At 58.8% G+C, this 11,878-nt stretch overlaps 3 protein-coding genes across 3 annotated transcripts, besides 6 other annotated features; all 3 read right to left on the reverse strand.

Moving 5' to 3' along the window:
- Positions 1 to 32: a microsatellite.
- A 22-nt stretch (positions 33 to 54) lies between these two features.
- Positions 55 to 6,231, reverse strand: TraAM80_07428 (putative helicase; the record flags this gene model as incomplete). Its single annotated transcript, XM_029384220.1, has 1 exon — positions 55 to 6,231. One exon carries the CDS (start codon positions 6,229 to 6,231, stop codon positions 55 to 57), a length of 6,177 nt encoding a protein of 2,058 aa, XP_029235941.1.
- A 172-nt stretch (positions 6,232 to 6,403) lies between these two features.
- Positions 6,404 to 6,422: a microsatellite.
- Positions 6,423 to 6,577: 155 nt separating this feature from the next.
- Positions 6,578 to 6,612: a microsatellite.
- Positions 6,613 to 6,620: 8 nt separating this feature from the next.
- Positions 6,621 to 6,670: a microsatellite.
- Positions 6,671 to 6,781: 111 nt separating this feature from the next.
- On the reverse strand, positions 6,782 to 7,855 carry TraAM80_07429 (metacaspase; the record flags this gene model as incomplete). Its single annotated transcript, XM_029384221.1, has 1 exon — positions 6,782 to 7,855. One exon carries the CDS (start codon positions 7,853 to 7,855, stop codon positions 6,782 to 6,784), a length of 1,074 nt encoding a protein of 357 aa, XP_029235942.1.
- Positions 7,856 to 8,103: 248 nt separating this feature from the next.
- Positions 8,104 to 8,132: a sequence feature (G-rich).
- A 119-nt stretch (positions 8,133 to 8,251) lies between these two features.
- Positions 8,252 to 8,303: a microsatellite.
- Positions 8,304 to 8,642: 339 nt separating this feature from the next.
- On the reverse strand, positions 8,643 to 11,003 carry TraAM80_07430 (putative cysteinyl-tRNA synthetase; the record flags this gene model as incomplete). The annotated part of the gene is made up of 1 exon (XM_029384222.1): positions 8,643 to 11,003. The coding sequence occupies one exon, from the start codon at positions 11,001 to 11,003 to the stop codon at positions 8,643 to 8,645; it is 2,361 nt and encodes a 786-aa protein (XP_029235943.1).
- Between the last annotated feature and the right edge of the window lie 875 nt (positions 11,004 to 11,878).

Consider the following 11,878-nt stretch of genomic DNA (forward strand, 5'->3'; position numbering starts at 1 on the left):
TATATATATATATATATATATATATATATATACGAACAAACACAGTGGCTCCAGTTAAAATAGCGGTTGTTGCTTCGTCGGCTGGGGGTTGGTCGCCACACCCAGCCCCTCCGCGTTTGTGGCCGAAAGACCATCGCCGGACGCCTGTCGTATGCGTCGCCGGTGGCGTCGCAGCAGTGCGGCAAACTCCGGCGACGGCAGATAACTCGGCAAGACGGTTGGAAGAAGAAATAATTTCTCTGTTGTGGTTCCCTCCGCCGCCACCGCCGCACTCGCGCTGAAGGACACCGTGCGGTTCACGTGCGTGTCGTTGGACCGCACTGTGGACGAGATGGGCTGCTTGCCTGCCGTCTGCAGGAAGAAGTCCGGCGGGGTGAGGAACTGGCAGCCAATGTCGCGCAGCAGCGACTCGAGGGGTTGATTGTGTCGCCGCGTCACAAACCGCGCAAGCAACTCCGCCCCGCCGCCCCCCTCCGCCGTTTGGTTCGATGCCAACTGCCGGCCTAAACGCGTCGCGGTACTCCCCTGCTGCTCATGCTGGCGTTGCTGTGCGGCGGACCATGCGTTGAGTTTTGCCACTACACGTTGCACGTAGTCTGCGAAGCTGATAACGCTGCGCTGCGAGTTTTTGTACTCGTGCAGCACAATCAGCAGCGCGCCCTCCACCACCTCCGCCGGGGACGGCGTGTCATCACACGACACATTCTGCCGTTGCTGCCGCTTCTCAGCGGCATTGCAGCCGCTGCCACAGTACGTGCACTGCGGGCAGAGGTCGGAAGCGATGCACCAATGCGTACCGCCTACCCTCACGCCGGCCGCAGCCGCGACGCCAACACCGTTGCAGTCAGCATCACCCTCCACATCATCGGAGACGACGGGTACACCACGCCATGGTTTCCCCGCAAACACCTCCAGAACACACCGCAGCTGCGTGCGGGTAAGCGGCGCCGGCAGGCGCCACACACCCCAGTCGTGCAGCATTACGGCATACACCCGGGAGTGGTCTTCATTCATCAGCAGCGCCGCCTCAAAGCCTGTGGAGGCGGCTGCGAGGTAACCAGCCAGCACAAACACAGAGGAGGGCAGGGAGTTGACTGTGTGTGGGCCCATTGAGGCGTTTGCAGGCACGGCAGCCTTCGTCTCGGCGTCCAGAACCCAGACATGCAGCGCCTGCAAATTTGCCCCAGGGCCAAGCATTGATGCACTTGGCGCGTCTTGTGCCGCCGTTGTTTGCGCGACAAGTGAACCCGCAATGGCGATGGGCATCGTGGCGACCGCCGTATCACTGCGCGGCTGCAGCTGCAGAGCGTTCATAAACGACGTCGGCGACACACTGCAGCGCCGGAGCTCCATGCCCATCCCACCGCCTTCACTCTCGTTCTGCCGCAGCAGCAGGTGCGACGGTGTGCCGTTGCTGAACGCCTCCACCCAGTCACGCCGCATGCCGTGGCGCACAGCAAAGGCAAGTCGACTAAGGTGCGTTACAGAGCGACAGTGAGCCAGGAAGGCCCCGTGCTGCATCAAGGCGCTGTGACACACCCAACAGTAGTGAAACTCACCCCCTGGCACGGGTGCAGGTGTCGCTGCCGTGTTCGTTGTGCATGACGTTCGTGCCTGTCCCGAGCAACACCGCTTGGCTGCCACCCGAACTGCCGGCAGCGTCACCTTCCAGTACACGGCGCGGGTGTACGCGACGCGTTGCACACTCAACATCACATTTTCCTCCGCATCTGCCGCATCGTCGTATCTCGCTTCCGTCTCAGTGCAGCTCGAGGAGGTTAAAACCCGTCCCATCGTCGCTGAAGGAGAATTGCCCCCGTGAACGTTCGCTGCGTCTTCAGGCGCGGCCTCAGAGGGCGTCGGAAAGAGTTCCTCGTACCCCGCACGCCGCACATCGCTCAGCAGCAGGGAACACATGTGTCCGTAGTTGTCGTACCAAGTCACACGCACGTTTGACGGCGCTTCACCCGCCGCCTGCTCCGAGGCGAAGCGAATCCCACGATAAGTGCTGGAAACAGCGCCGGAGACCGTCCTTGTCGGCGTGGAACAGTCTCGTGTGCCACCCTCACCCCCTCCACCGTCACTATTATGATTACTGCTGCTGCTGCTGCTGCTGCCCCCAGTGCTACTGCCTTTGTCATGCTTACCCGGCACAGTTACTGGTGGAAGCAGCACCGTGAGACGCGTGAGGACGCTTTGAATCGCCACAAGCAGACTAATACCAATGTGCGCCAGCATCACCGCGGGAGTAGTAGACTTGACGGCGCGTTCGAATGGCAGGACTTGCGGTGCAAGCAGAAGCTGCTGCTGCTGCTGTGAACGTGCCTCCTGCTGCACAGACGGGGCCAAAGCATCTTCTGCGAGTGCAGGCTCCTTCACCTCCTCGGCACCAAAGCACGCCACAGCAGAACGTCCACTGGCGAAGAGGTCCAGCTGACGCAGATGCGTGTCTGCTAGGTACGGCACCAGCACACGGTGCAGCTCCTCCGGCGTAAGTCGTTCGTGCAGTGTTGCCTGAGTGAGCCCCCCCGCCTGCGGCTGTTGCGCGTGCAGCTCAACAGTGAAGGAGCAGATATTCTCCTCCTCCTCCTGCAGGGCGCCGAGGTTGCGCACGAGTCGGCGGTAGTGCACGCGATGCGACCCATCCTCGCCACGCATAGTGTTGCGGGCAAAGGCGGCGACAAATGCCGCACTCAGACGGTGCTGAAAGGCACCAAAAATCATCGTGGGACCGTTCTGGCGTTTTCCATCGCGTCCTTGTTTTCGCCCCCCGCCCTGCGCCGACGGCTGCAGCAGTCGGATGAGTTGCTTGTCGTGGGGGTACCAGTGCGTCATCGTGCAGCTCCTTGGCGACAAGCGGTGGGCGGCGTGGTCCAAGGCGCAGCAGTGCAATCGCTGCAGGGAGCCTGCCAACAGTGCCCGGTACGACCGTGGAAAGGCGGAGGTGATAAGCTGCTCCACCGCCTGCGTGCTCGGCCGGCGCACGGCCGTGTCGTACTCGCCGTGTAGTTCCGCCGCGTCGTCAGGTGGGTTCGCGTCCACTGCAAAGAGGTGGTAGAGACGGGCGGCGCACTGTGCGACGCAGCCGTCCACAAGGCGGATGGCGCTGCGGTTCAGGCGGTACTTGGCGTGAAATGCCACGACGTCGCTGCTGTCGTGGCAGGCGTACCACTCACGCAGCAGCGAGCGCAGCATCAGCGGCTCACTGAGATGGCAGCCGCTTCGCTCCTCCCCGGAGATTGCGGCGGTGTCGGCGCTTTCTTCTCCGCCCCGTCCCACTGCCGCCAGTTCACGCTGAGCCAACAGGGATTGCAGGTACTGCAGCGCCGGTGTACCCGCCTGCGAATTGCCGCCCCGTACCGTCATGCGTGGGACCATCAGCAGCGATGGCACCGTCATGGCGCAGGCGACGAGAAGAGACTCCTCAACACACGCAAACTGCAAGGCGTAATAAACCAGCAACGCCTGCTCGTGCGGGATCGGAAGATACGCCACAAACTCCCCCTTTGCGGTAAGACTGGCGCCATCGTAGCGACACAGCGCGGCATGCATGTGGTCGTCTGCATCCTCCGCTTCGTTCCACGTGTTACTCTGCTGCTTATCGGCATCATCCTCATTGCTGCTACCTTCATGAACCGCGCCATCGGCCCCGCTCGCGGCTAACTGCAGAAGCCCAAGCTCCACAAGCTGTTCCATGCCGCGGGCTATGGAGTCTGGAGACGGTGGACTTGGCAAATTCCGCACCAAAACGCTTGGGCGTTCGGGAAACAAATACTTCACGCGAAGAAGCACCGCCGCTGCGTTTGCCGTCAGACTCTCCGGCAGCGTCTGCGCAGGTGCCACAAAACCCGACGGTGTACCACGCCTCAAAGAGGACAGCGTTGACGCCGCTGCTGCAACAGCCGGCATGGGCATGTGTGACGTCTGCATCTTATCCTGCAGCGCGGTGTTTGCCTCCACTGCCTGGCGAAACAGGCGGCGCGGGGCCAAATGAATGACAACACCGTCGCACGTTCGTCCCGTGCGCCCCCCGCGTTGCCGCAGACTACTGGCGCTCGCCACTGCTGTGCAGCGCAGCATGACGCCCGTGATGGGGTCGGTGAAGAAGCGTCGCTCCAGGCAAGAGTCCACCACGCAGCGGACGTTTGGAATTGTCACGGAACTTTCCGCGACGGTTGTGGCAAGAATAATACGGTGTGGAAAGGGACCGGCAGAGTCGTGCAACTGCTGCTGCGGACTTCCAATGGCTGTGGCGTGCAACAGCGCGACAGAAAAGCACCACTGCTCGTACCGGAGAAATATGACGTTGCCGCGGTTGCTGCTCACACCGCCGTGCGTGGGAGGACTCGCGCGCTGTGGCGAAAACGTGGATGCCTCCGCCGCCTGGCACAACGCCTCCAACGACTGCAGCACCAACGACATTTCCGCAAAGCCCGGGAGAAACACCAAAATACCCTCCGGCTGCTTCTGCTGCGCTGCCGCCCCCAACATAGACGGCGTCGTGGCAAGACTCTGCAGAATAAATAGCAAGAACTGCGCCAAAATGCGGGCCTGCGGGGAGTGAATGTCAGAAGCAAAACGAGTGTAGGAGAAAAAGTGTCCCAACGATGCCATCACACGCCGCGCAGGTGCGTCCAGCAGCGGATACGCCGGCAACGCACCTGACGACGAGAACGAGGACGTCGAGGCGGAAACAGCGGCGAGTGGATTCCTCTTGCCGCCCCAGCGAAGCACCTGGGAGACCTCAAGAGCGTCGGGAAGGTCATCGATGAAGTACTCCTCCACCCGATACGGCTGCACTGCTCTGTTAAGTAAAAGTGTATGTGGGGTGAGTCCGGTCGCTGCAACGCCTCCAGTGAGCCGCGATGTGAAAAAGGCCACCATCTGCTCCACGGGCAGCGTCGCGGACATCAGCAGCAGCTGCCGGAGTTGCGTCTTCCCCGCACCCTGCTCCTGCAGCTGCTGCTTCGCCCATGCGAGGAGGAGGTCGGTCTCCATGTCGCGGCAGTGTGCCTCATCAACGACGAGCGTGGTAGGTGACACCGCCCCGCCCTTGTGCTGCAGTGCATTCACAATGTAGCCCGGCGTCGCGTAGATGATCTCAGTGGCTGCTGAGAAGCACGCATCACCACCAACGGCGTAACCAACCCGACCTCCAACATGAGCCACATCACTTGACGGCGAAGAGGTGCCTGCTGCTGTCGGTGATGAAGATGCGGCCACGAGAGCAGCGGTGAACCTCGCCAGCTCCACACATGCGAGACGCGTGGGCTGCGACACCACAATACAGAGACGGCTACTTGCCCCAAACTCCGCTACAAACTCGCGAGGGCCGCCGGCAACGGCAAAGGGCATGGGTGGTGTAGGCGGCGTGGCTGCATTTTCCACACAAACGCCATCCTGATGCGCCACTGCGCAGGACGCGTCTATGCGCTGCAGCAGTCGCACCCAATGGGATTCCAACAGAAAAAGTGGCACCAGGCTGCTTTTCCCCGAACCTGTCGGTGCGCTGCAGACAAATACATCCGTCGTAGTCGCAACACTCGGCAGAGGAAGAGCCGATGATGGTGCGAAGCGCGCGCTCCAGACGGATCGCTCCCGCCACACAGGCAGTCGCTGCAGGAGTGGGTGCTGTGCGAGCATCCGTTCCCAATTGAGCCGCTTACGCACCACATTGCGTCGAAGTTTTTCTAAAAGCGTGGATGAGACAACTGCCTCACTCGTCGTCTTTTCAACGCGAATCACCTCCGGCACGGCGGCTGGCCGGGCGTGTGGCCGCTGCTTCCGTGCGGACTGAGTGGCGGCGGCGGCGGCTGAGGTGAAGCACTTCGCTAATACGGCGTCTCCTCCCCTTGTGGACCTTGAAGGCCTTCGCCCCGTCGCCGTTTCACTGGCGGGCCGTCTACGTTCTGCGATCATGTGCAGCAAATCACTCATATTGCTGCTGCTGCTGCTACGGCGGCGGCGCGTTACAGGAGATGACATGTCAGGCGGTGGGGGCGCAGCAGCCGCTGCTGATGGCAATGATGTTGCTTCCTGCCCTCCGTCCTTGTTCGTCTCACCGTCGCCCACGCCATTACTGGAGCCACACGTGTTCCCCCCACACATCATTGCAAGATTGTTTTTCGCGACGCTGCTGCTTTTCTGGTGGTAGCGGCGGCGGCAGCAGACATGTATGCTGTGCACCCCGGCGTCAGGGCGACGGAGAAGTAAAGACACCCACCGCAGCATTGGCTGTCGACGCAGGCACACACACACGGGGGACCGTAAACAATCGTCCCCTGCACAAGCGGGCTTCTCTCGCGGTGATGCTACGGGCCCGGCGTTTTACCCGTCAACAACGCCGTCGGCGTTACAAACGCTCCACGCAGGCAGAAGCGCACACGTCTTACTTTTCCTCCATTATATATATATACATATATTTGTAGTTTCACGCAACACCCCCCACCCCCCGCAACGCACAAGAGAGAGAGAGCGATTAAAAACAAAAAAAAAAGGAGTGATTTGGCAACAAACGGACAGGGCGCTGTGCACGACCGGAAGTCCAGCAGCGAGCCCCTCCCCCTTCCCCCACCACACATACATACATACATACATACATACATACATACAAAGTAGAAAATAAAAAGTAAACTAAAAAATATATATATAATAATAACACTAATAATAAAGCAAACCGTGTGGCATAGATAAACTCTTAAGCTAAACAAGAATATAAAAGTACCACACTCTCGTGTGGTACATGGCTACCAAATCGTGACACACCGCTGCAGCCCGCTTATTAGACAACGGCGTGATCCACATCAAATGTCTTTACAAGTGAAAACTTTCGCTGTAAATCGATAGGCTTGGATGCACTTAGCTGCGGCACCTGCGTAAATCGCTTTTTCCTCAGCATGTCGCGGGTAGCGATGAGCATGTCATGGTATGATAGATTGCCTTCTTTGAGTATGACGTAGGTCAGACACTGCGTGGCGGCCCCACCAGCCCCTGCTGTGCTCATCCCAAGCGTGGCGGTGTTGGTCACATCGGCAGAGGTCTGCTCGTCGGCGCAGCCAGATATCATCAGCACGTCCCCTTCGCACGTGTTGCCTCTGCGGATGCGCTGCATGTGTCCCGTGACGCCGCTGCGCAGACTTCTGCTGCCCATAAACGTGTATGGAAGGTCGAGCATAGTGCCAGAGTGACAGCAGTCAAACACAACGGTGAATCGCACCCCAGCCGGCAGTCTTCCTAGAAGAATTTTGAAAATGTCATCGTCAAGAATGCAGCCGTAACGCTCAAAGTCAAGCGGGGCAATGCACTGATCAAAACTCTCATCTGAGTCTTGCAACGCACGCGTTTGGGTGCCGTGACCAGAGAAGTGCATGAAGAGCACGTCACCCGCCTTTGCATCCTTTACCAGCCACGCCATGTAGCGTACAATATTGCTCCGCGTCGGGAGACCGGTGGCGCCGGGAAAATCCTCCTCATCGACAAGGATGCACATCTCGTCAATGGGAAACCTTTTCTTCTGCAACGTGGCGAGAACTTGTTTCACGTCATTGCAGCATCCGGAGAGCTCGGCGCGAGTGCCGTAGTAGTTGATGCCAATGAAGAGGGCACGACACATGCCGCTCTTCTGCACGGGTGCCTCCCACGGCTTAAAGCCCTCCGCCTCCTCTGCTTGCTGAAAGGCCTCTTCGACTTCGACCCGCGGCGGACGGTTGACGGTACCAATATACTGCACCACGTAGGGACCGGCGAGTTTTATGAGCTTTAGTCCCAAGTCCATGTAATTCATCTTCCCCCGGGCCCCATGGACCTCCTTCACCAGGCCAAGGACCTTAGTCAGGCAGTTGAAATCGAACCCCATCGTATTGTCCTTCTTCTGTTCGGCTCGCTTCTCAAAGAGAAAGCACAGCTGTTAGCTTCTAAGGTGCGGGAGGTAAGCCTTTCCTGCGCTCCTTCTTGCTTTTCTTTCTTCTTTTTTCTAATGACTCACCCCCTCTTTAGCTTTTGCCTTGCTGTCGTCTGGTTTCTTATGGCAATACCGCGGTAGTGTAGTCCTAGCAGCTGGTGGCGCACAACTGGAGCACACGCACAGATGCATCCCCACAAAAAAGGGAGGGAGGGAGTGAGAAGAGGCAGGGGAAATGCCCGAGAGCCGTGTGAGGAGATAAACGCACCCAACCACCCACACAGGCAGCATAAACGCCCAACAAGACGGATGACACGATGCCACAGGAGCTCATAATCGTCCGCGAGGGCCTGTATGTTTGTGTTTGTGTGTGCGGGAGGGGAGGGGAGGGTGTGTGTGTGTGGATAAATCAAGATTGCACCTTCTACTGCTTGCGTGTATTTGTGTTTCCTCAAACGTGTTTCTATCGCTTTTCTGTTTGCCTGCCTCCATTTATTATTTTCTTTCCCCCTTCGTCTCTGTTCGCTGCGCCACGGACCCCGCTCTGCCCCCCTTCGCATCACCCCTCCCTCCCACCCCACCCACCCCCCTGCGACCACTGCGGCCGGGGGGATGCGGCGGCGGTGCCGGCTCGTTTTGCTTTTAGTTTTGTTTTTGGCTCCCCTCTCCTCTTCATTCCACGCTTTTATTATTTTCATATCTATTCTTCTTCGTGTGTCCTTCGTCCTCCGCCTGCGCTTCGTCAAAGGCGGCTGAGGGCCCCCGTAAGCTCCTCCAGCTCCCGCTCCTGCTCCGCCAGCCACTTCTCACCGCCCTTTGCGGCGAACTCCTCGTGCAGCTTCGCGTACTTCGCAAGCTCCTTGGCGAGTTTCTTCTGCTCCTTCTCCGCGACCGCCGCGCCTGTCGCCACCAGCTGCGTCGGAAGCCCCGTCGTCTCATCGAAGGCGGCGTACATCTTCTTCTCCGCGTCCCGCGTGCGGAAGTACTGCTGCGGTGGGCACACGTACTGACGCCACTTCTCCGTCGACTTCCTTTTTGTCTCGATTTGATTCACGAGAGTCGTGCGCCGCTCGGTCGCCTGCTGCGTCTTTCGCTCCGCCACCTCGCGCTGAAGCGTCGCCACGTCGTCTGGCTTCCACGTCGTGCGTCCTGCGGGATTGTCTTCGATGCGGATTCCAGCAGGCACCAACCACTCGTCGCGAACCGCATCGCAAAGCGGCAAAAACGTTCTGGTGCTCTTCGTCTCCTTCGCCGCGTCACGCACGCCATCGCGGAGGCGCAGAAGAGCGTCCATGACCGTCACGAGTCGGTCGTCCGTGCCCTGCCGCACCCCAAAACCAACAACGTCGCCCCCCTCAGCTACGCCAAAGACCCGCAGCATGCGGGTGACGTAGCGGCCCACCTTCTGCACTAGCGTCACACTCGGGCGCTCCCCGCTAAGGAGGTACTGGTTTGTCGCACTCACAAGCTCCATGAGGGCGTCCATTGCAGCAGGGGTGTCAAAGTTATTCTGCAACGCGCAGTGGACGGTGTCTTCGACGGTTAACCACAACTCACTTAGGCGGCGGTCGTGGGAGTTGAAGCCCTGCGTCTCGCCCCAGGTGTCTTTCCGCAGCACCACATCGACGCTTCCAAAGAACGCACGCAGAACGCGTTCCCGTTCCTTTGCCTCATCGATGCTTTGATCGGAGAAATTCATCGACTTTCCCCAGTGGTTCGAAAGGAACAGCAGCCGCATTACGCGTGGTGTGACACCGAGCTCGTCCAGCGCCTGCCGGATCGTAATGAAGTTCTTAAGGCTTTTACTCATCTTCAGCCCCTTAATGTGCAGGTGCCCGCAGTGCAGGAAGTAGTTCACCCACTGGTGCTGCATGTGACACGCCTCGCTCTGCGCACACTCGTTGTCGTGATGGGGAAACTTCAGGTCCCAGCCGCCGCTGTGTACGTCCATGTTTGTGCCAAGTATATCAGACGCCATGACGGAGCACTCAATGTGCCAACCGGGGCGTCCCTCACCCCAAGGCGAGGGCCAACGCGGCTCCCCGGGCTTCGAGAACTTCCAGAGCGCAAAGTCGTTCGCGCTCCGCTTCTCACCGGCGACACCCGCACTCAACGCCCCCTCGCCCTCCGCCATCTCCGCCTCTGTCGCGTTACTCTCGCCGCGCTCACTCACTGGCTTTAGCTTTGGGTAATCGTGCCCTGCCCGCGCAAAGGCAGCGGTGTCAAAAAAAATGGAGGTTGTGCCGCGGTAGGCGAGGCCATTATCCATAATCCGCTGAATAAAGTCAACCACCTCCGGCACGTACTCCGTCACGCGTGTGACGACGTCCGGGTCGCGAACGCCAAGGCGCCGCATGTCCTCAAAGAAGAGACGTTCATACAAACGCGCGTGGTCCTCAAAGATGCGTTGTTCTGTCACCCCCTGCCCCTCGCGCTCATCCAGCAGATCACCGTTAATCCCCGATGCCGCGGTGAAGAGCGCCTCAAAGTCGCCAGACGCCGTCGCCGACACAATGCGTTCCCGTGTTGCATGCAGCTGCGACTCCTTCAGCGCAAGCTCCATCAACTTCTCCTCACGTTCCGCCTTGACGCGACTCGGGGTGGCGTCCGGCAACGCCTCCGACAGCTTGCGCCGCGTCTCAGCCAAGGCAGCAACCGCCGCCGTCTCCGACTCGGCCGTGAAGGCGACGAGCCGCGCCATGTCACGTCCCTGCAGCACATCCTCCCGAAACCACTTCAGCAACGCCCCAATACGGGCCCGCTTGATTATTTTGTCGTCAATGTCGGTGATGTTCATTTGATACAAGACCTGGTAGCCAAAGTAGTCCTCCATGATGCGGCGCAAAATGTCAAAGGTTAAATAGGCACGGGCGTGACCCATATGGGCGACGTCGTAGACGGTAGGCCCACACATATACCACCGCACTAGCCGCCCCACACGTGGGGTGAACGGCTCCACGCATTCCGTCAGGGAGTTCATCAAGCGCAGCCCCTTCCCGTCGTCGCGCATAGGCGGATACCACGACGGATGCCGCGGACGCCGTACCGGCTCCGCAGCGTTCAGTCCATCCGCCAGACGTGGCTGCTCCTCACGACCACTCATAGCAACGGCAAGAGCGCCTGGCGACGGCACAATCGGGATGGCACGAAAAAAACGCGTCGCTACGAGCCAACCCAAACCACAAAATAGGCCAACAAACCAAAAACAAACACACAAAATACACCCAACACGGCGCACACAACTTAGCCTTACGGAAGCTTAAACTAATAACTCCACGCAACGCAGAAAACAGAACAAAAAATTTAAAAAAAAATTTCCGACGAACAAAACAACCAAATAACACAACAACAACAACAAAAACAACACACAAATAATAATAATAAAAAAAAAAGAGACGCCTCCAACAACCCAAAACAAATAAAAATAGTAAAAAACACACCCACAATAACGCAACAAAAAACAAAAAAAATGCAAAACAACCAAAAAAAACACAACACACAAAAACACACACCACCGCCGAGCAGGCGTAGTTATTGACGAGGCACTGGTTCGTGCCCTTCTGTATGCGGATGTAACCCCCCTCGCCCCAGTCCGCGCCCCACGAGTTCTTAATGATCCAGTACGGCGGGTTGCTGCTGTCATTGTAGCCGACGAGCACAACGCCGTGGTCCAGCTGGTCGGAGATGCAGTTCGTCAGGACACCGCCCGTGTAGGACATGAAGCTGGTGGCGTCGACAGCAATGGCGAGCGGGCCGTTGGCAGCAAGCCAGGCGGCCATTTTGTCCTCGTCCTTCGGCAAGTCAACATGACCAGAGATGACGGCGCCCACCACGTGGCCGGACATGTTGCACTTCTGCGAGTTTCCACCACCTGACACGTAGGAGTAGCTCGCCTCCGTGTACACAGTGCCGTTATTCTTCCCGACAATCCAGTCAAAGGCGTTGTCCATCAGGCCACCATCGCAGCCATTGTCCGCG

This window comes from Trypanosoma rangeli, assembly GCF_003719475.1.
Source record: "Trypanosoma rangeli strain AM80 chromosome Unknown Tra_15.4_contig_00309, whole genome shotgun sequence".
NCBI classification, from domain to species: domain Eukaryota; phylum Euglenozoa; class Kinetoplastea; order Trypanosomatida; family Trypanosomatidae; genus Trypanosoma; species Trypanosoma rangeli.